Source organism: Cavenderia fasciculata (genome assembly GCF_000203815.1).
Source record: "Cavenderia fasciculata unplaced genomic scaffold Scf_Dfasci-G-p-12c09.r1-3, whole genome shotgun sequence".
In the NCBI taxonomy this organism is placed as follows: domain Eukaryota; phylum Evosea; class Eumycetozoa; order Acytosteliales; family Cavenderiaceae; genus Cavenderia; species Cavenderia fasciculata.
Genome location: NW_004457736.1, coordinates 1,203,323 through 1,225,970, shown reverse-complemented (window position 1 = coordinate 1,225,970; position 22,648 = coordinate 1,203,323). Strand labels below are relative to the sequence as shown.

The window sequence follows — 22,648 nt, the reverse complement described above, 5'->3', positions numbered from 1 at the left end:
CTTTTTCTTTTCTATTTTTTTAGAATATCCAATTGTAACAGTAACAAATCATATTTCACCAAAAGGAGGGATATTAGAATTATATGGTCATTTTGGAGATAGAACTCCAAAGTCATTGACGATTCAAGTTAATTATGTTTGTTGTACACTGATTAAAATGTCAGAGAATGAGATTAGGTGTAGACTGGCATCGGATGTAGAAACGGAACAAAAGTTACAACCAGGCAAAGCATTGTTGATCGTTTCAATGGATGGATATGAATTTCAAAGTAAAGATTTACTTGCCATATCCTATAATATTGATTCACGTGACACTGAATTTCAAGCAATAGAGGATTATGAACCAGACGCTCTTTCATCAAAAGAAAAGAAAAGACAAAATGAAAAGACCAAAGAATCAACAACAGCGACGGCATCAACAACAACAACAACCAATGCCAATCAAAAGAATCTATCAACCATTTTACAAGGAGCCAGTAGTTCATCATTGGCTATATTATTTTCAGAGTTTATGGTCATTGTTTTATTGTTGGTCTATATTATTTACAATCGAACTAGATCACCTTCAAATCTACATTTACATCATCGTAATAAAAAACAAGAAAGGAGTATGGTTTAATTATTTAAATAATAACAAAACAAAGAAAAAAAAAGATAATCTAATGCAAAAAAAAACAAATGAAGGACTGGTCCTTATTCTATTTTTGCAAAGAAAAAAAAAGAGGGAGTGTCCTGTGCTTACGTGGTTTTGAAACGACCGATCATCATTGGCCCATTATTTTGTTGTTGTTTGTGACCAAGAAAGAGAGAGAGAATGAAGGGGATATTATATTCAACACCACCACTATTCACAACACTATTATTATTATTGTTATCGCTTTGCATCATACAGGTATCATCGATCGTTTATCCTTATAAACTAAATTTTACTATACTTCAAAGCGAAGGTATGATTTGATTAAACTAAATGAACGATTTGTGATCATAGATTAATCGATCGATCGATCGATTGATAGTTCAATCAATTATATTATATTATATTCTTCTAACACATAATAATACTATCAAATATATATTATCTATTTAGAACCATCGATTAGATATATACAACAAAACTATGGACTTGTTTGGCAATTGAACGGGTTGGAACTTAGTGTCACCATTCGGAATTATTTAGAGTCTGTAGCGATGTCTTTGGATGGACATTTGTTAGAGTTGTAAGTATCAATCTATCAATCAATCAATTAATCAATCAATCAATCAATCAATCAATCAATCAATCAATCAATCAATCAATCTATTATTCAATCAAACTATCTTTTACTAATGTGATTTGATGATTTTAAAAGAACAACAAGTTATATCGGTCCAGTATTTATAGAGAATGGGATACCTGATCCAAACTTTGAATACCTTGACCTTCCATTATTGCACAATCTAAGATTGCGTACAATACCTAGAGACGGATCGAAAAACATATTAGAGATGACTAGAGGACTACCATCACTGAAAAGACTACAACTAGAAAATCATGTTATCGATTATTTCCCACCAGACTTTCCCTACACCAAAACAATTGAAGAGTTTGATATTACTACCTCATTTTCATGGACTCATCTAAAGAATTTAAATTCTATTTATTTCCCATCACTAGTAGGGATGTATGTATCAAATATGATTATATATATATTATGTTTATATATATTTAACAACCATCCATTATTATTATTTATTATTTATTAGGGGATTACCTTCGGATGCCAAAGAACCTCTTCCAGATGGTTCGGCAGAAGACATTGTAGCGGTATTTGTATCATATGGTATTGACACTATCAACTATAGAAATTGGAAAAGATTACCAGATTCGTTGTGCAGTGCTCTTGCTTTTGATGTCTCTTACCCACCTGCATACAAAAAAATCATGTTTAGATCCTATGTAGCTAAATGTTTTAAATGTTATAATCATCAATTTACAAACTTGGTATTTAATTTGGACCAAAAATATCCAATGGATTGTAGTATGTACATTACATACATACATACATAGATGCATACATAGACGAGATGATATTTACTAATCTTTTATTTGTATTTTATTCTTTAGATGTAACAGTATCATCAGTAAGATATATGGGAACTAAAACAAGGATTGAAGGTAATAATCTTTTAAATTCACTGATTGAAAGAGATTTTTTTGGTATACCATTACCACTTGTTACACCTGGTGGAGTGATGACTGCAACTGTCCCCAACAAGGTTTTAGAGTATGATAGAACCCATCCATCTCTAGTGGAAGAGAACGTAGTCATTGGAAACAATACAGTAACCAAATTTATAGCAACTGTTAAGGTACCATTCACCACTATCAATATTGATGGAGGTATGGTATCTTCTCAACTGCCATACGGTCTATACATACGTGTACCATTAAACTACAATCATTTTATAGATCATAAAATACTTGTTAGTGGGACTCCATGCATTAAAAGTACAATCTTGTACACTAACGATAATACCTTACAATGTTTTGCACCCCTCCTCATCACTCAATCACATCAATACCTTACATTCCAAATATCAAATATCAGAAATAATGCAATTACCTATTACAATTTAACAAGATGTATGATATTAAATATTGAAATGAATCAATATTAATTATTAATTATTAATTATTAATTTATTTTTTTAAGCATACCCAAATATAAATAATACAATTGGAGTTAATATGGATGATATATTGGATACTAATTATCAAAATTCAAGCATGATTACATTAAATGGAATATTTAGTCATGATAGAGATGAATTACCAACAAAATCGATTGTATTAATTAATGATCAAGAATGTTTGGTACAATCAATTAATTTCACAACCTTATCATGTACAATTAATTTAAAGAATATTCTTTTAATCAACAACAATAATATTAATCTAAAACAACAATTAGATTTATTTGTTGAAATAGATGGACATTCACTTTCATCATCTAACATTATTTTCATGATTCCTCCAAGTAATAGTAATAATAATAGTAATAGTAGTAATAATAATAGTGAAGAGGAACAAGAACAAAAAGAAAATCATATAACACCACTCATTATTTATTTAATCGTCACAACTATTGGCGCCATAGTTTTAGTATCTGTAATAGTATTTTCAATTCATAAAATACAATCACATAAACAACAACAAAAAAAGAAGAAGAAGCCAATACTATTACAATTATTTAAAACATCAGCACAACAACACCAAAGCTAACAAACAAACAAACAAACAGTTTGTAGATTCAAAAAGATAGTAGATCTTCTTCATCATTGAATGTCCATGGTTGTCATTGGGTTGCAAGGAAAAAGATCTGGCCCACAAAACAATCAATTTTTTTTTTCATCTCCAAAGGCAAGATTTATTTTTATGACAAATGCAATATAAGGAGATGCAGAACAACACTTTGATTTAATCACTTTGACCATCAACCAAAAAAAGAAATGTGGAAGAAATTATCTCCTCCATCATCAATATTGTTGTTGGTGGTATTAGTGTTGGCTGTCATTATAAATATTTTTACTTTGTTTGTTGATGGTTCTCTACAACTCATATTTCTTGTCAATGACAGAGAAGGTATGTAGTAATTATATTTATAATTATATTTTATCATTACAAAATTCTAACCCTAACTTTAATCTCAAACAAAAAAGTTCCATCAATTAGATATCTACTTCAAAACTATGGTCTTGATTGGCAATTAAACGATTTAGTATTAAATGCAACCATCCCAGATGGTGATTTTATTAAAACTACACCTGATGGATATTTGAAAGAGTTGTAAGTGTCAAATTCATAGTTATTTCTGAAAGCTAGCTCGATCAATAGATTAATAATCTTTTTTTTTTCAATAGACACTTATCCTACATCACACCACAATTTGTTAAAGTGCCATTTTTAGATAATGGACCACCCGACCCAAATTTTAAGTGGTTTGATCTACCATTCCTAGAAAGCTTGTATGTTAGTGTAGTTCCTCGAGATGGGTCATACAACATTTTAGAAATGACAAGAGGACTACCTAGTCTAAAACTTTTGGATATTGGTGGCCACTATATAAATTATATTCCAAACGGGTTCCCATTTACCAAAACACTAGAAATCTTGGAGATGCAAACATCCTATTCATGGCTACATCCAAAGAATTTAAATTCTATTTATTATCCTTCTTTATATAAATGGTATGATGTACAAACCAAACCAACTTGTATTTATTTATGATTAAATTTATTAATATTATTATATATTATTATTATTATTATAGGTCATTTTCTCATTTTGCCAAAGAACCTTTACCAGATGGAGTGGCAGAGGATATTGTAGGATCATTATTCATGCCTTCCAACGTTGAGGAATTACAAAGATTGCCAGATTCATTGTGTAGTTCTCTCTATTTAAATCTAGGGGTTACCCCAGTTTGGGAAGAGACTGTATTTAATTCCTATATTTCTGAATGTTTTAAATGTTATAATCGACAATTTTCAAACCTCCTCTTTCCATTATACCGAACCTATCCAATGGATTGTGGTATGTAAATAGCTAAATAACTCACAAAATAGAATGAAATAGTTAGACTAATCCTTTTATTTATTATTTTATATTTTTAGATGTAACCGTTTCATCATTAAGATATCATGGTGAAAGTGTAAGGATTGAAGGTAATAACCTTTTAAATGCAGTTGCTGAAAGGGATGTCTTTTCCAATATACCATTACCATTTATTACACCTGGAGGACAACTGACACCAGTTGTTCCCAACAAGGTTTTAGAGTATGATAGAACCCATCCATCTCTTATTGAAGAGGATGTGGTCATTGGAAACAACACTGTAACCAATTTTATAGCAACTGTTAAAATATCATTTACCACTATCAATATTGATGGAGGTATGGTATCTTCTCAACTGCCGTACGGTCTATACATACGTGTACCATTAAACTACAATCACTTGATAGACCATAAAATAGTTATCAATGGCTTGCCATGTTTAAAACAAACCATCTTGTATCAATCCGATAGTATTTTACAATGTTTTGTTCCAATCCTCATCTCTCAACCTCAATTATACCTAACATTTCAAATATCGAATATTAAAAATACTGCTGTAACCTATTTTAATTTAATTAGATGTATGTATAAAAAGAAAGAAAGAAAGATAGATAGATAGATTAATTAATTTATTCTTTTTTATTTATTATTTATTTAGCATACCCAAATATTAATAATACAATTGAAATTAATATGGATGATATATTGGATGCTAATTATAATAATTCAACTATTGCATTAAAGGGAATATTTAGTCATGATCAAGATGAATTACCAATAGAACCGATTGTATTAATTAATGATCAAGAATGTTTGGTACAATCAATTAATTTTACGAGCTTGTCATGTACTATTAATTTAAAGAATATTCTTTTAACCAACAACAACAACAACAACAACAATAATAATCTAAAACAATTAGATTTATTTGTTGAAATTGAAGGACATTCATTTTCATCATCCAACATTATTTCTATCATTCTTCCAAGTAATAGTAATAGTAATAGTAATGATAGTAGTAATAGTAGCAGTAATAATTATTCATCGAGTGAAGAAGAACAAGAAAAAGAAAAAGACAATACCAAACAAATGGTTTTATATATAATGGTATCAATTGTTGGTGCTGTTGTTTTGGTATCAGCAATAGTAATTGCAGTTCGTAAAATACAATCAAATCAAGTAAAAAAGATTAACAATAACAACATAAATAGCAATGAAGAGATTAAAATGTCAAACTTTGAAATTGATTTAAAATCTAAATTAAATTAAATAAAATAATGATTGTCTTTTCCAAAATATGATCACATCTTTTAGATTGTGCGTTTACCCGATACCAAAAATTAATATCTCTCTCATTAACTTTAGTGAGAGTTCCAATGGTTGAAAGGAATCGTTGCAACGAGTGATAATGGTGATCATTGGTTTGGGTACCGATTGAATAGGTCAAAAGAGAAGGGTGAACAATGGATAGGGGGATATATTCAACACCACCACTATTCACAACACTATTATTGCTGTTGTTTTGCGTCATACAGCAGGTATCATCGATCGTTTATCCTTATATACTAAACTTTACTATACTTCAAAGTGAAGGTATGATTTGATTAACACTAACTACCTCGATTGAAAGAATTAATCTATCAAGACATATAATATATAATCTAATCAATACCTCAATATATTATTTATATATATTATCTATTTAGAACCATCGATTAGATATATACAACAAAACTATGGACTTGTTTGGCAATTGAACGGGTTGGAACTTAATGTCACCATTCGGAATAGTTTAGAGTCTGTAGTGATGTCTTTGGATGGACATTTGTTAGAGTTGTAAGTATCAATCTATCAATCAATCAATCAATCAATCAATCTATCAATCAAACAATCTTTTACTAATGTGATTTGATGATTTTAAAAGAACAACAAGTAATATCGGTTTATTATTTATAGAGAATGGGATACCTGATCCAAACTTTGAATACCTTGACCTTCCATTCTTGGAAACTCTAAGATTGCGTACAATGCCTAGAGACGGATCGAAAAACATATTAGAGATGACTAGAGGACTACCATCACTGAAAAGACTACAACTAGATTTTCATGTTATCGATTATTTCCCACCAGACTTTCCCTACACCAAAACAATTGAAGAGTTTGATATTACTACCTCATTTTCATGGACTCATCTAAAGAATTTAAATTCTATTTATTTCCCATCAATAATAGTCTTGTATGTAGCAGAAGCAGAGATATATATATATATTATCTCGATACCTATGATAATTTAATTTTAATATACAACCTTTTTTATTATTATTAGGGGATTACCTACAAGGGTCAAGGAGCCTCTTCCAGATGGATCAACAGAGGGCATTGTCGGGGTGATAATCGCACAAAGTATCCCCGTTGCCAACTTGAGATATTGGCAAAGATTACCAGATTCGTTGTGCAGTGCTCTTGCTTTTGCTGTCACTTACCCACCTGTATTCAAAAAAATCATGTTTAACACCTATGTGTCTGAATGTTTTAAATGTTATAATCATCAATTTACAAACTTGGTCTTTGATTTGGACCAAAAATATCCAATGGATTGTAGTATGTACATTACATACATAGATAGATACATACATAGATGTACTAATCTTTATATTTTACCATTAGATGTAACAGTATCATCAGTAAGGTATATGGGAACTAAAACAAGGATTGAAGGTAATAATCTTTTAAATTCACTGATTGAAAGAGATTATTATGGTATCCCATTACCACTTGTTACACCTGGTGGTGAGATGATCGCAACTGTCCCCAACAAGGTTTTAGAGTATGATAGAAACCATCCATCTCTTATGGAAGAGAATGTAGTCATTGGAAACAACACTATAACCAATTTTATAGCAACTTTTAAAATATCATTTACCACTATCAATATTGATGGAGGTATGATATCTTCTCAACTGCCATACGGTCTATACATACGTGTACCATTAAACTACAATCATTTTATAGATCATAAAATTCTTGTTAGTGGAACTCCATGCATTAAAAGTACAATCTTGTACACTAACGATAAAACCTTACAATGTTTTGCACCCCTCCTCATCACTCAATCACATCAATACCTTACATTCCAAATATCAAATATCAGAAACAATGCAATTACCTATTACAATTTAACAAGATGTATGTAGAAAGAAAATAGATATATTAAATAATTAATTATTAATTTATTTTATTTTTTTAGCATACCCAAATATTATAAATACAATTGAAATTAATATGGATGATATATTGGATACTAATTATCAAAATTCAAGCATGATTACATTAAATGGAATATTTAGTCATGATAAAGATGAATTACCAACAAAATCGATTGTATTAATTAATGATCAAGAATGTTTGGTACAATCAATTAATTTCACAACCTTATCATGTACTATTAATTTAAAGAATATTCTATACAACAACAATAATAATTATCATCTTAAACAATTAGATTTATTTGTTGAAATTGAAGGACATTCATTTTCATCATCCAACATTATTTCTATCATTCCTCCAAGTAATAATAGTAGTAGTAATAATAATAATAGCAGTACTAATAATTCATCGAGTCAAGAAAAAGAAAAAGACAATACCAAACAAATGATTTTATATATAATGGTATCAATCATTGGTGCTGTTGTTTTGGTATCAGTAATTGTAGTTTCAATTCGTAAAATACAATCAAATCAATTAAAAAATAATAACAAAAATAACACTGGTCATGCTTTGAAATTGATTTAAAATAAATAATAATTTATTTATTTATTTATTTATTAAGTTTTATTAATAACTTAAATCAATTACACAATTATTCTTTTTACATTTATTGTCTTTTCCACAAATATGATTACCTCTATTTTGATTGTTGTATAGTTGATCATAAAATGATTTTGCAAATTTTCCATGTAAATTTGGTGTAGTTACTAGCGAAAGGAATTTTAGACCACTGCAATTGTCTTGATGTAGGAATGGGTACAGCAAGTCGATAAGACTATTGAAATTATGAACCAATGCAATTGATGAACCTATTAATTGTGCAGATTCGATGGTTGGGTGATTGGATAGTAGAGAAAGAATAGTATCGATGGCAGCAAGATAGGTGACACTGATTACTATTTTCTGACCTCTAAACCAATCGAAAAGCATGATCAACTCGTCATTGGTAAATGTGAAATTATAAATCTCGAGTACTTGTAGTCTGGATACCACATCTTGTGTGATGTAACGGTTAGTCACTAGGTTACTTCGAACCTCTAATCCACCAAACACAACCAACTCGTTTAATTTGTTGAAAATGTCCCATCGTAAAGGAGACCCAAACCCATTGACCTGTTCAAACGATTTTGTATCTTGATTCTTGACCATGTAGATGACCTCGTCGTTTATGTCATCGTAATAATGGTCATGTAGAGACGGGTCGAATGCAATCGGGTTGTTGTTTGTCCACGAGACTGATCGAGTAGTTCTAAAAAAGAATCTATCGTTTACAGCCAATTCCAGTCTTTTCACATTTGACATTTGTCTCGACAACAATGCATATACTTCATACGAGCATATCAATGAAAGAAACTCTAAACTATTATTTATACACGATGGGATTGGTCCAGACACTTCTTCCTCTTCTTTGCTGACCTCATCATCCAACTCGACCAGATCCATTAGTTCATAGTTGTTAGAGTCTGCGTAGGGTTGGTATAACCTCTTTAATTGTCGTGCTTTGGCGTTATAGTCATGATATGAATCGATGATGGCCAACCCGTGTGAAAGTGGGATACGAACATCTAGTCTACTCAACCGTGACGATACAATCACTACACTGTTGTGACACTCGTTGCGACAGAGACAGAGCGACGTTAACGACGGCATGTCAAAGGTTAGACGACAGGCCATCCTCAATAAAGAGTCGTCGGGAGACCCAGCGACCGTGAGTGACTCTAGTTGCTTGAGAGATACCAATGCATCACCAATCTCCTTGCTATACATTTCACGGCTCGTGTCTGCAAAGTAAAATGAAACTGACCTTAACATCCAACCAATACTGAAAAGTTCAGGTAATCTTTTAATATACCTTGGTGTCACTTCCACTCCCATCTTTGATAACGATTTCATCATTTGTTGTCTTGTATCACTTGTTATACTTGTACATTTTAAACTCATTATTGGTCTATTATCTGAAGAGGATGAAGAGGAGGATGAAGAAGATGAAGAAGATCTACTATCTTTTTGAATTAAACTTTGTAATACATGATGATAAAATAGAATAAAGATATTTGATGAAGTAAATTCTATGTATTCACTAGAGGAAAAGAGTGAATAGGGTACAATGTTGATGAACCAGTACCGACAGACACGTGATACTTTTTTGATGGTGTCTTTGGTTGGTGGTAGGAATGATAGGATATGTTTCGCTATAATATCGGGTACGCCCAATTGATTCGATTGTACATATTCTATTGTTTCATTGTGAGGGTTAATTCGATACAATAATCTTTTGAAAAATAATGCCATTTTTAAAAAATAGAATAGAAATACAAATAAATAATTAAATAAATAAATAAACACAATGACACAACTGTGTTGACAGTTACATTTATCTGTTTGTCTATTTCGGGAGAGGGCTCAGTGTTCGGTGATCGAGCACTAATCGGTGAAACCAAGAATTTTTTTTAGTTTATCTGTAATTTATTTTGGTCTTGCCTCCCACATGATCGATTGATAGTCTTAATCTATATCTTGCTTGTTATTATTACTTATTTATTATTAGAAAATAGAATACAAAGATGATGAAACAGATAATTGTTATATGTATTTTATCGAGTTTATTGATTGTTGGATCGAGCGCTCAACAACGATGCTCATCAGAATATGAAGAATTTTTTGTATGCGTTGAAGAGAGTGAAAGATGTAATGGAACCCTTATTTGTGGTTACGGGTATGTAGCCCCCTCATCATAATCATATAGTTACAACATATAATAATTGATAATATGTTGTGTGTAATTTTATAATAACTTATTTTCGTATTTATTTTTAGATACGGATGCCTTCCAAACCCATATGTCTCCAATCCAACCTCTGTTTTGGCTGAATTAGATGGTGGATCCTCATATGAGCCAGTCGCTCCTTACGTAACTATCAACAAACAAACAAACACATGACTGGTTATTTTTGATTAATCATTGCAATACATATTAATATTAATACGTTGATCTTTGGATCAATATCTCTATAAATATAGATTTGCATTAGATTAGGTGCTGTTGGATCACCATGTTACTATAATGATCAATGTATGGATGGCCTTGATTGTTACAACCCTCACGAAAATGGAACTTGTCAACATCTCTACTTTGCTCAATTGGGTGAAGATTGGTAAGAATTAGATCAAAAATAAGAAGAAATGACAAAAGACTGTTCCCCCATGAGATGGTTACTAACCCGAACAACCATTTTTATTATAAATATATTTATTTACCTATATTACAATCTGCAGCAGATTTGATCAAGAGTGTTACCCAAATTTAAAGTGTGATCCATTCGAAAGGGAATGTGTTGCCGATATTGGTTCAGAGTAAATATATTTTCAATCTATATTTGACTTGTCTCTCTCTCTCTCTCTCTCTCTCTTTATCTAAACATTTCTATTTCTATTTCTATTTCTATAGTTTGCAATGCCAAAACAATGTTCAATGTTCATATGGATTCCAATGTAACAGCACCTCTAACCGTTGTGTCCCAAGAGCATCAGCAGGACAAGTATGCAGAGAAACCAAGGATGGATTTTCCTACATGTACTGCCAAGAAGACCTTCTTTGTAATAGCGACACTGAAGGTAATTATACCTGTGTCACTCCATTCTCTATCGCCACTGACAAGGGTTGTTTTTCTGAATCCGAAAAACTCAACGGGTAAGTAGAAACTCATTGTGTAATTAGTTTTAATTTAATTAATTAATTTTTTTTAATTGTATTATCTAATCAATCATATTTAACAGAGACAATGGTTACTATTTGTCACCATGTCAAGCTGGAACTGTATGTCACAACAATTTATGTACCGCTCTCAACATCACTGCAGCATCGGTCAACTGTTCATCTGATGTTACCCAATGCTCATTTATTGAAAATTGTGAATGCAACAATGGCACCTATATTGATGGTGTCGCTGGACAATGTGTCGCATATGTTGTCTCCAACACCGAGACTATCAACAAGTGTATCGAACACACCACCAATCTTTTAGGTTGTCTCAAAGACAACGAATGTTCTGACTACTCCCTATCCAGACAAGGAGAAGCTATCTTCCTTGTTCCAAACTCTTGTGGTTATAGAAACTGCCACAGTGAACTCTGTGACATTCAAGCTGAATGTACCGCTCAACCTCCAAGCCCAGCTCCATCCTGCGGTGAAGTTGATTTGGACGAGAAATTCTTCTGTGCCGACTATAGTTCTGCCAGCACTCTTACAGTCTCTGGTTCCATCCTCTTTGCCCTCATCGTTGCTCTCCTTTTCTAAAACAAAAAAAAAAAAAAATGTGTAACCAATATTTATTAATCACACACAATTATTTTTAAAATAACTCTTGTAATAAAATCAATTAAAATTAAATCAAAAATATTATATTATGAGTTTGAGACTTTTACGTTTTCTCAAAGTTGTTGGCTTTCGAGACCATGCAATGGCAGAATTCGGTCACCGATTTTTATGCTATTCTGTGATCGACTCACAAATCGGCGAAAAGTTTTTTTTAGATTTATTGTTGCAACTGTTTCGCGGAGAAGTTTGGCCCTAACCTACTCATCATGTGATAAAACTATCAATCTATTTTGTTTTCTCAATATTACAACTTATTTATATATATAAAAGAAAATGATGAAACAGATAATTGTTATTTGTATTTTAGCTGGTTTATTCATTGCTGGGTCAAGTGCTCAACAATGTCAAGGAGATGACTACTTTTTTGCATGCGTGGAAGAGGGTGAAAAATGTAATGGAACCCTTATTTGTGAATACGGGTATGTTAAATCCTAACTATCATGTGACATGCATATATAAATTTTCTAGATCACTTTTTTAACACCTTTTTTTTTTTTTTTTTTGATTTATTTAATAATTTAGATACGGATGTCTTCAAAACCCATATATCACCAATCCACTTTCAACCTTGGCTGAATTAGATGGTGGATCTTCATATGAGCCATATGCTCCATTTGTAACTATCAAACACAAGACAAGACAAGTTTTTCCCAAACATATAGATATTAATTTATTTTTATATCAAAATTTTATATAAAATTTATAGATTTGTATTAAATTAGGTGCTCTTGGATCCCCATGTTACAATGATGATCAATGTATGTATGGTCTCGATTGTTACAACTCTGGCTATATGGGAACTTGTCAACAATTCTCCTTTGCTCAATTGGGTGAAGACTGGTAAGCATTATATTAAGAAGAATTTAAAGTCTTTCAAAGAATACAAACTAACATCATTTATATTTATAATATACTATTTACATTTTTATAGCAGATTCAATGAAGAATGTTACGGAAGTTTATTGTGTGACCCATTCGAAAAGGAATGTATTGCCAACATTGGTTCAGAGTAAATATAATATTTGTTCACATTTTTTTTATTTTAATTTTATTAATCATCCCTTTTTCTATTTCTCTAGCTATCAATGTGGTAACAATATCCAATGTGCATATGGATACCAATGTAACAGTACCACTAACCTTTGGTAAGTAAACAAGTGACAGATAGTAGCTTATCCACATACGCTAATCCTTGACATATTTTTTTATTTTTTTCACAGTGTCCCAAGAGCATCAGTAGGACAAGAATGTCAACAAACTAAAGATGGTTTTTCCTACATGTATTGTCAAGAAGACCTTATTTGTAACAGAGACTCTGAAGGCAATAATTCTTGCGTCACCCCATTCTCTATCGCTGCTGGAAAGGGTTGTCTTGGTGATAACCAAGACCTCAGTGGGTAAGTAAATGAAATATTTTATTATTATTATTACATTTATATTTATTAATTTAATTTTTTCATTTATCTTTTAAAAGTGAACTTGGTTTCTATTTGTCACCATGTCAAGCTGGAAGTATCTGTTACAGTGGTGTATGTGAAACTCTCAACGTCACTGCCGCATCAGTAAACTGTTCTGCCGATGCTTCTCAATGCTCATTTATTGAAAATTGTCAATGCAACAATGGAACTCGAATGGAAGGTGCCACCGGACAATGTGTCGCCAGAGTTGTCACCAACACCGAGACTATCAACAAGTGCATTGAATACACAACCGATCTTTTGAGCTGTCTAAAGGACAATGAATGTTCTGACTACTCTCTCACCCTCGAAGACGGAGGTTTCCTTGTTCCAAACTCTTGCGGTTACAGAAACTGTCACAGTGAAATCTGTAACATTCAAGCTGAATGTATCTCTCAACTTCCAAGTCCAGCTCCATCATGTGGTGAGGTTGATTTGGGCGAGATATACTATTGTGCCGACTTTAGTTCTGCCAGCACTCTTACAGTCTCTGGCTCCATCCTCTTTGCCCTCATCATCGCTCTCCTTTTCTAAAACAAAAAAGAGGAAATATTAAATAACTTAATAAATTAAGCGCTCTCATTAAAATCAATGTATTTATTGACTTTGAAACTTATTATATATTGTACGAAAATATTTGTGTTGTACTTACTTTTTTGTCGTTAATCCGAGCTCGTACGTCGCCCTAATTGGTGATCAGGTGATCTTTCGACGAATCGGTGAAAAGTTTTTTGTTGAATTTAGCTTATTTATTTTTAAATTGTTTCTGTAGTTGACCTGCAACGTCTACGTACCTAGGCTGCTGATGGTCTCAAACATAAATCTTGTGTTCTCTTTTGTTTTCAAAGTAATATTACAACTTATTTATTTATATATATAAAAGAAAATGATGAAACAGATAATTGTTATTTGTATTTTAGCTGGTTTATTCATTGCTGGGTCAAGCGCTCAACAATGTGAAGGAACTACCGAATTTTTTTCATGCGTGGAAGAGGGTCGTTTTTGTAACGAGACCCTTATTTGTGGTTACGGGTATGTTAAATCCCAACTATCATGTGACATGCATATATATCTCTTTTTTTTTAACACCTATCTTTTTTTTAATTTAATTTATTTATTAGATACGAATGTCTTCCAAACCCATTTTACTACAATGGTCCAAGATCAGCCTTGGCTGAAATAGATGGTGGATCCTCATATGAGCAAGTCCCTACTTCTGTAAGTATTAACAAAAACACAACTTTGTTTTAAAAATTTATTAATCACAATCTGATAAATATAAATATAATTAAATATAGATTTGTATTAAATTAGGTGCCGTTGGAGCCGTTTGTTTCGAAGATGATCAATGTATGAATGGTCTTGAGTGTTACAACGCCAACAATAATGGAACTTGTCAACATCTCTACTTTGCTCAATTGGGTGAAGATTGGTACGCATAAGAAAAAAAGAAAAAAAAAAAAATAAGAAAGAAATACTAATATTTACCTATATTACAGCCAATATGATCAAGAATGTTACTATAATCTCAAGTGTGACCCATTCGAAAGAGAATGTGTTGCCGATGTTAACACCGAGTAAATATATCCCTCTCTCTCTCTCTCAACAATATATTATTAAACACACATATTAACCACCACTATCATTAAACCTACTTTTATAGTTATCAATGTCAATACAATGTTCAATGTTCATATGGATTCCAATGTAACACTACCTCTCATCGTTGGTAAGTTTTAACAATTAATTAGGGCAACTCAAGTATAATTACTTACAACTCTTTTTTTTTTTTTATTTATTTATTTATTTTACTGCAGTGTCCCAAGAGCATCAGTAGGACAAGTATGTCATCAAACTAAAGATGGTTTTTCCTACATGTATTGTCAAGAAGACCTTATTTGTAACAGAGACTCTGAAGGCAATTATACCTGTATCACCCCATTCTCTGTAGCCGCCGGAAAGGGTTGTGATTCTTTTGAAAACCTCAGTGGGTAAGTAAACGAGTAAACTAAATCAAATGAAACGGTCCAATATATTCATATTAATTTCTTTTTTATTTTTCTTTCAATCTTTATAAAACAGTGACAATGGTTTCTATATTTCCCCATGTCAAGCTGGATCTGTATGTTATGACGGTGTATGTACCACTCTCAACATCACTGGCCCATCAGTCAATTGCTCTGCTGATCGCAACCTTTGCTCATTTGTTGAATATTGTGCCTGCAACAATGGAACTCGAATGGAAGGTGCCACCGGACAATGTGTCCCATACTCTATTAGCAACACCGAGACTATCAACAAGTGTATCGAACACACCACCAATCTTTTGAACTGTCTCAAGGACAACGAGTGTACTGGTTTTGCTCAAAATAGAGAAGTCGAAGGTGACTTGTTTGTTCCAAACTCTTGCGGTTACAGACACTGTCACAGTGAAATCTGTGACATTCAAGCTGAATGTACCGCCCTACCTCCAAGCCCAGCTCCATCCTGTGGTGAAGTTGATTTGGACGAGAAATACTATTGTGCCGACTTTAGTTCTGCCTCTACTCTCGCCACATCTGGCTCCATCCTCATTGCCGTCTTCATTGCTCTCCTTTTCTAAAAAAAAAAAGTGCAACCTATTAATTATTTAAATAAATAAATAAACGTTCAATTAAAATCAAATCAATATTATCTAGCAACAAACACATGCACCATAAGGTTCAACGTAGCGATCACCAACCAAATCGTTGAAAAGGGTTTTTTTTTAAAATAGATTTATTTTAAACAATTGTTGCTGGTGCCTTCACAAAAGAGTAAATCACGGTCATGATTTTGTTATTTATTTATTTAATTATTTTTAAAAGATGATGAAAGAGATTATTGTTATTTGTATTTTAGCTAGTTTATTGATTGTTGGTTCGAGTGCTCAATCAACATGTAATGGAGATACCTATCTTTTTTCATGTGCAGAAGAGGGTGACCTGTGTTTCCAAAATGGTAGCATTAGATGTGGTTACGGGTATGTTATTTCATTCAAACACTCAATATTGTTTTTTATTAACAAAACTACTATTTGATTATAGATATGGATGTCTTCCAAACCCAATAATCCCTCAGTTTTCTGTTTTGGCTGAATTAGATGGTGGATCTTCTTATGAGCCATACCCAGCTGAGGCAAGTATCAACAACTACAATAATGTTATGTTATATCATCATTGTCTTGTTTTCTCTCTCTCTCTCTTTACTTTTACTTTTTATTAATCAATATTTTTATAAATATAGATTTGTATTAAATTAGGTGCAATTGGATCACCATGTTTCGATACTGCTCAATGTATGGCTGGTCTTCATTGTTACGACTCTAACAATAATGGAACATGTCAACAACTCTCATTTGCTCAATTGGGTGAAGACTGGTAAGCAGTAAAAGAAGAAGAAGAATCTATCAAAGAAAAAAAAATAGATAGATAGATATTAACAACAAACACTCCTTTTTTTATATTTACATATAATATAGCAGATTGGATCAAGAATGTTACTCATATTTAAAGTGTGATCCATTCGAAAGGGAATGTGCTCCCGATATCCACTCTGAGTAAATATTAATATTTTTTATTGTTCAAGCTAACTGTTAACAATATCCTACATTTCATTTAACCTACTTATAGTTATCAATGTGTAAGCAATATTCAATGTTCATATGGGTTCCAATGTAACACTACCTCTCATCGTTGGTAAGTTTCAACAACAAAGTGATAGATATGTTACATACTATCAATGTTTGGGGGAATGGAAGTATACTTATATCTGCTCTCTTTTTTATTTATATTTTCAAGTGTCCCAAGATCATCATTGGGTCAAGTATGTGAACGATCTGAAGATGGATTTTCCTACATGTATTGTCAAGAAGACCTTGTTTGTAATGGCGACTCTGAAGGTAAATATACTTGTGTCACTCCGTTCTCTGTTGCCATTGGAAAGGGTTGTATTCGTGACTATGAAGACCTATATGGGTAAGCATAAAATTAAAAATGAATATATAATTTGTTATTAATCCCTCCCATTTATATAAAAGTGAAAATGGTTTCTACATTTCACCATGTCAAGCTGGATCCAATTGTTATTTGGATGTATGTACCGCTCTCAATATTACTGCTGCATCGGTCAATTGCTCCGCCGATATCAACCTTTGCTCCGCCTTTGAATCATGTCAATGCAACAATGCCACCTATTTCGAAGGTGCCACTGGACAATGTGTCTCTACATTTGTCACCAACACTGACACTATCAACAAGTGCGTTGAATACACAACCGAGCTTTTAAGCTGTCTCAAGGACAATGAGTGTACTGGGTACGCTCAATCTATAGAACTAGAAGAGGATTTGTTAGTTCCAAACTCTTGCGGTTACAGACACTGTCACAGTGAAATCTGTAACATTCAAGCTGAATGTATCTCTCAACCTCCAAGTCCCGCTCCAACCTGCGGTGCAGTTGATTTGGATGAACTAATGTATTGTCAAGATTTTAGTTCTGCCAGTACTCTTTCTTTTACAACTGCTTCCATCTTATTTGCCGTTGGTATCATCTTTACTCTATTGTAAAATAAAAAATGTAAATCACAATCACTTTTTTTTTTTTTTTTTTAAATCTATTAATAGTTTTTTAAAAAAAGACAGTAAGTATACTCGTTCGATTTAAAGTTTGTAGTTATCCCACCCTTTTTTTTTTCTTTGTCATTTCATTGCAGTTTCTTGATCGTTACCAATCGAGCCGCTGTGACACAAAACTGTACAACAAACGAAAACAAAAAAAAAAACGATACAAATTGGGAAAAAGGGATCAATTCAGGGTTGAAATCGGGGGCAATCAACGAACCGTTTCTCAAAAACAGTTCAAAGATTTTTTAAAGTTTTTCGTGGTTGGGGATCACGAACAAAAAAGGTCGCCTCCATACAATACAAGTTGCGACACCCTGACTTGAGATGCAACACAGAATCGAAGAAAACCGTTTTACGATTTTTTTTTGTTTTATTTTTAAATTGACTTTTGGTGCCATCACCTGCATGACAAACATCTTTAAACAATCTCAGTGTGATTTCTTCTTACTTTACTTGTATTATTTATATATTTTATAAAATGTTCAAACAAATAATCTTTATTTGTATTTTAGCTACAATCGGTCAAATTGCCGCCCAATCATGCATTTCTAATATTTACTACCCATATCAATGCGTAGAACAAGGCAAAGAATGCAATCAAAACAACACTTGTACTTATGGGTAAGTTATTTATATATATAAATAGAAAAATAAAAATAATAATCTTGTTCTAATTTTTTTTTTTTCCTATTATCATTTTTTTTATATAGTTTTGGATGTATTCAAAATCCATTCTACCCAAATAACAATGTTGACTCTATTTTAGCCGACATTGGTGGTTCCTCATTTGAACCAATTCCAGAAAGAGTAAGTTATTATGTTATTTGATTGATTGGTTGATTGATTTGATACTGACCCTTTTTTTTTTTTTTTTTTTTTTTTTTTTTTTTTTGGTTGGTTTTTTTTTTTAGACTTGCCAATATTTAGGTAGAATTGGAGACTCATGCGATGATGATTACGCTCCCTGTTTGGAAGGTTTGTCCTGTTACAACTCTATCAGTGGCAGTCGTAACCAAACCTGTCAAATCTTGAATGTTGTCCAATTAGGTTTTGATTGGTATGTAAACAAAATAAGAAACAAAAATTTTATTATATTAATATCAATATTTCTTTTTCTATATTTTATTTATTTATTTATAGTTCATTCGATGGAGAATGTATGAGTTACCTTACTTGTGATCCATTCAGTGGAAAGTGTATTGCCGATCTTTCAAACGGCCAAGTTTTGGATGGACAACAATGCTCAGAGACAACTCACTGCGCCTACGGATTCCAATGCAATTATGACGATTCCCTTTGCGTTGCCAGAGCTACCCTTGGTCAACAATGTGGTAACGGTATTGAAGACAAGGACTACACTGTCGTCTGTATGGAAGACACTCTTTGCTCGGCCAACGCCACTGGTTACACTCACTGTGTTGCTCCATTCTCTCTCGGACTCTATTCCTCCTGCTCAGAGAATACCCAAAACCTCTATGGTTATGACGGTATTTACATTTCACCATGTCAAGCTGGTTTGGTCTGTTACGACGGTCTTTGCAGCACTCTCAACAACACTGCTGCCAGCGTCAACTGCTCTGCTGAATACTGTGTCGAACCAACTGAAACCTGTCTTTGCGCCAACGGTACAAACTCTGAAGGTGCCGCCGGTCGTTGTGTCTCTCAATATATCACCGACTCTGGCGCCCAAACCGAGTGTGTCCAACTCACCACCGAGCTCCTTGCCTGTGCCGCCGACAACCTTTGCGACGACTATGACTTTTACGTTAGAGATCAATTGGGTAATGGTTTCTTGCCAGGTTCCTGTCTCCACGAGCACTGCAGTAGCGAAATTTGCAAGATCACTGAAAAGTGTACCATGGTCAATCCAGTCGCTGGTCCATCATGCATTGACAAGTCACTCGACGAAATTGGTTTCTGTGCTGAATTCTCATCTGCCAACACCCTCGCTGTCTCTGCTTCCCTCATCTTTTTGATTGTTGCTGCCCTCCTCTTCTAAGCAGACAGACAGATAAATCAAAATGAAATAAATAAAAAACATTAAAACAACGGTTTTTAAAAAATAATACATGCATATTACAATCTATTATTATTCAAATCACATCGGTTTCTGTTGCTCAATGAACAAAAAGATAAAAACAACTGTTTTTTTTCGAAAACTAATTATTTAATTGGACAAAATTGTAGCTGTTGAGAATCACAACATAAAGAGAGTGGTTGTATTAATATCTCTTGAAAACTCTTTTGATCATTGGGTATCAAATCGATGTATGCAAGTTTTTTTAATTTTTCAATTTTGATTGGTGGTTTTTTTTTTTTTGACGCCTTTTCATTTTTTTCAAAAATCTATCGGTTTTTTTCTCGATGGTTAGTTGGATCAATAAACTATAAATAATACAATGATCATCTCATCTATTTTTACATCCATTCATCATTGTTGTATTTATATTTATTTATTAATTGTATCGTTGTAAATTAAAAAAAAAAATGTTTAAAGAAATTATTTTATTTATTTGTGTATTATTGGTGACTGGTACCATTGTCAATGGTCAAAATTGTAATAAAGTAACAAAATTGGGTTGTGTAGGTTTAAATGAAGAATGTAATGAAGAAAATGTTTGTGTTTATGGTAAGTTAAATTACAAAAAAAAAGAAGAAATAATAAGATAATTTTAACTTTTTCTTTTCTTTTTTTTTTTTTTCTTTTTTTTTTTTTTTCTTTTTTTTTATAGGATTGGGATGTTTACAAAATCCAATGTATCCAAATAACAAACCACCAATGAGTGTTGAAGCATCGGCTGTTGACAATAGTCAAAACTTTAGTCCAGTTCCAGCAACCATTTGTCAACTTTTGGGTAACATTGGTGACCCATGCGCCAATAGTGATTATTGTAAGATGCCACTTGTCTGTACCTCTGCTTCCTCTGGTAATACCAAAACTTGTCAACAAGTTGAATATCAACAATTAGGTGGTGATTGGTATGTATTAAATAAAATAATAATAATATTACTAAATAATTCTAATTATTTCTTTTTTTTCTATTTTTTTTAGTGGATCAGATACAGATTGTATGGAAACATTGGAATGTTCACCATTTGAAAAAGTTTGTATTCCATCATTGTCTGATTCCAATGTAAGAAATGGTCATCAATGTCTTTATGATATCCAGTGTCCATACAATATGTATTGTAATACCACCATGACCCAATTTAGATGTATCGACCGTGCCACTGTTGGACAACAATGCGGTAGCATCATGGGTGAAGCATTGGCCGTCAAATGTCAGGAACACCTTCTTTGTACCGTCACTGAAATGATCGATGGCAACAGCACCTGTGTTGAACCATTCTCTTTGGCTGAGGGTTCCGTTTGCTCTACTAATAACCAGAATCTCCAAGGCGTCAATGGTATGTTTTTGTCACCTTGCAAGGCATCGGTTTGCAATGGTACCCAATGTGTCGTTCCCCAATGGACCATGCCAAGCATGAATTGCTCCGACAATGAAACTAATCCAATGGGATGTGGTCAATTCGAGTCGTGTACTTGCACCAATGACACCTACAGTGGTGTATGTGATGCAGAGTTTACCCCCACATCTGATGTCTTCTCGCAATGCACTCAAATGTCATCAGACTTTATCCAATGTGCCGTCGACAATAAGTGCCAGTCCATGTACCAAGCCTCGCTCTTGCCATCGTCTTGTATCATGGAGAACTGTGGCTCCCACGTCTGCGACATTCAGGCCAAGTGTATCTATGCCTCACCAAACCAAGCTCCAATGTGCTCAGAGGCTGGTTTCTCTTTGGACAAGTATGGTGTATGTCAGAATCATGCTAGTGCTGCAGACTCGATCCGTGTCGTCTCTTCTCTTTCATTTGTATTTATCTTGGTTATTGCTTTGTTTTATTAAATAAAAACATGTAGCATTCCTCTCTCCACTCTACTAATTAATTAAATAAATAAATGTATATTAACTTTGTAGAACGAAAATTTTAATATAAATGTATATATTTCGGCAATCATCGATCTCTCTTGTGTTTTTTTGTTTTTTTTTTTACTTTATCATTTTTTAAAAGAATAAAATATATTAAATAGATACGAATGTGGCAACATCTTTGAACATATATTTTAAAAAAATATTTATTTATTGATATACCATTTTTTGTTTTTTTTGTAGGTTTTGGTTTCCAAAAATTGATAAGTTTAAGTTGTTCGATACCAATTATGATAAATCATAGATATATATAGAAAATTGAGAGTAGAACAAGAATATCATGGGCAAAGGAAGCAGTAACAAAAAAAGATCAATAA

General features: G+C 32.6%; 9 protein-coding genes across 9 annotated transcripts; 8 read left to right on the top strand and 1 right to left on the bottom strand.

The window, feature by feature from the left end:
* Nucleotides 1-157: 157 nt before the first annotated feature.
* On the top strand, nucleotides 158-3,262 carry DFA_06401 (uncharacterized protein; the record flags this gene model as incomplete). The annotated part of the gene is made up of 6 exons (XM_004362045.1): nucleotides 158-587; nucleotides 1,088-1,217; nucleotides 1,350-1,661; nucleotides 1,744-2,018; nucleotides 2,105-2,623; nucleotides 2,694-3,262. 6 exons carry the CDS (start codon nucleotides 158-160, stop codon nucleotides 3,260-3,262), a joined length of 2,235 nt encoding a protein of 744 aa, XP_004362102.1.
* Nucleotides 3,263-3,489: 227 nt separating this feature from the next.
* Nucleotides 3,490-5,863, top strand: DFA_06400 (uncharacterized protein; the record flags this gene model as incomplete). Its single annotated transcript, XM_004362044.1, has 7 exons — nucleotides 3,490-3,622; nucleotides 3,700-3,826; nucleotides 3,901-4,227; nucleotides 4,311-4,426; nucleotides 4,451-4,573; nucleotides 4,654-5,175; nucleotides 5,253-5,863. 7 exons carry the CDS (start codon nucleotides 3,490-3,492, stop codon nucleotides 5,861-5,863), a joined length of 1,959 nt encoding a protein of 652 aa, XP_004362101.1.
* Nucleotides 5,864-6,057: 194 nt separating this feature from the next.
* DFA_06399 (uncharacterized protein) lies at nucleotides 6,058-8,386 on the top strand (the record flags this gene model as incomplete). Its single annotated transcript, XM_004362043.1, has 6 exons — nucleotides 6,058-6,187; nucleotides 6,301-6,430; nucleotides 6,519-6,830; nucleotides 6,921-7,195; nucleotides 7,262-7,780; nucleotides 7,842-8,386. 6 exons carry the CDS (start codon nucleotides 6,058-6,060, stop codon nucleotides 8,384-8,386), a joined length of 1,911 nt encoding a protein of 636 aa, XP_004362100.1.
* Nucleotides 8,387-8,453: 67 nt separating this feature from the next.
* Nucleotides 8,454-10,153, bottom strand: DFA_06398 (uncharacterized protein; the record flags this gene model as incomplete). The annotated part of the gene is made up of 3 exons (XM_004362042.1): nucleotides 8,454-8,458; nucleotides 8,497-9,431; nucleotides 9,714-10,153. The coding sequence occupies 3 exons, from the start codon at nucleotides 10,151-10,153 to the stop codon at nucleotides 8,454-8,456; spliced, it is 1,380 nt and encodes a 459-aa protein (XP_004362099.1).
* A 272-nt stretch (nucleotides 10,154-10,425) lies between these two features.
* Nucleotides 10,426-12,158, top strand: DFA_06397 (uncharacterized protein; the record flags this gene model as incomplete). Its single annotated transcript, XM_004362041.1, has 6 exons — nucleotides 10,426-10,577; nucleotides 10,679-10,772; nucleotides 10,883-11,016; nucleotides 11,138-11,215; nucleotides 11,310-11,552; nucleotides 11,639-12,158. 6 exons carry the CDS (start codon nucleotides 10,426-10,428, stop codon nucleotides 12,156-12,158), a joined length of 1,221 nt encoding a protein of 406 aa, XP_004362098.1.
* A 354-nt stretch (nucleotides 12,159-12,512) lies between these two features.
* Nucleotides 12,513-14,230, top strand: DFA_06396 (uncharacterized protein; the record flags this gene model as incomplete). Its single annotated transcript, XM_004362040.1, has 7 exons — nucleotides 12,513-12,658; nucleotides 12,762-12,855; nucleotides 12,946-13,079; nucleotides 13,171-13,248; nucleotides 13,319-13,384; nucleotides 13,460-13,636; nucleotides 13,714-14,230. The coding sequence occupies 7 exons, from the start codon at nucleotides 12,513-12,515 to the stop codon at nucleotides 14,228-14,230; spliced, it is 1,212 nt and encodes a 403-aa protein (XP_004362097.1).
* A 352-nt stretch (nucleotides 14,231-14,582) lies between these two features.
* Nucleotides 14,583-16,298, top strand: DFA_06395 (uncharacterized protein; the record flags this gene model as incomplete). The annotated part of the gene is made up of 7 exons (XM_004362039.1): nucleotides 14,583-14,728; nucleotides 14,818-14,914; nucleotides 14,995-15,128; nucleotides 15,196-15,273; nucleotides 15,360-15,425; nucleotides 15,514-15,687; nucleotides 15,779-16,298. 7 exons carry the CDS (start codon nucleotides 14,583-14,585, stop codon nucleotides 16,296-16,298), a joined length of 1,215 nt encoding a protein of 404 aa, XP_004362096.1.
* Nucleotides 16,299-16,542: 244 nt separating this feature from the next.
* DFA_06394 (uncharacterized protein) lies at nucleotides 16,543-20,335 on the top strand (the record flags this gene model as incomplete). Its single annotated transcript, XM_004362038.1, has 11 exons — nucleotides 16,543-16,697; nucleotides 16,762-16,900; nucleotides 16,961-17,094; nucleotides 17,196-17,273; nucleotides 17,347-17,412; nucleotides 17,515-17,691; nucleotides 17,754-18,256; nucleotides 18,849-18,957; nucleotides 19,047-19,143; nucleotides 19,248-19,393; nucleotides 19,477-20,335. 11 exons carry the CDS (start codon nucleotides 16,543-16,545, stop codon nucleotides 20,333-20,335), a joined length of 2,463 nt encoding a protein of 820 aa, XP_004362095.1.
* Nucleotides 20,336-20,823: 488 nt separating this feature from the next.
* Nucleotides 20,824-22,648, top strand: DFA_06393 (uncharacterized protein; the record flags this gene model as incomplete). The annotated part of the gene is made up of 5 exons (XM_004362037.1): nucleotides 20,824-20,965; nucleotides 21,069-21,315; nucleotides 21,389-22,214; nucleotides 22,320-22,340; nucleotides 22,586-22,648. The coding sequence occupies 5 exons, from the start codon at nucleotides 20,824-20,826 to the stop codon at nucleotides 22,646-22,648; spliced, it is 1,299 nt and encodes a 432-aa protein (XP_004362094.1).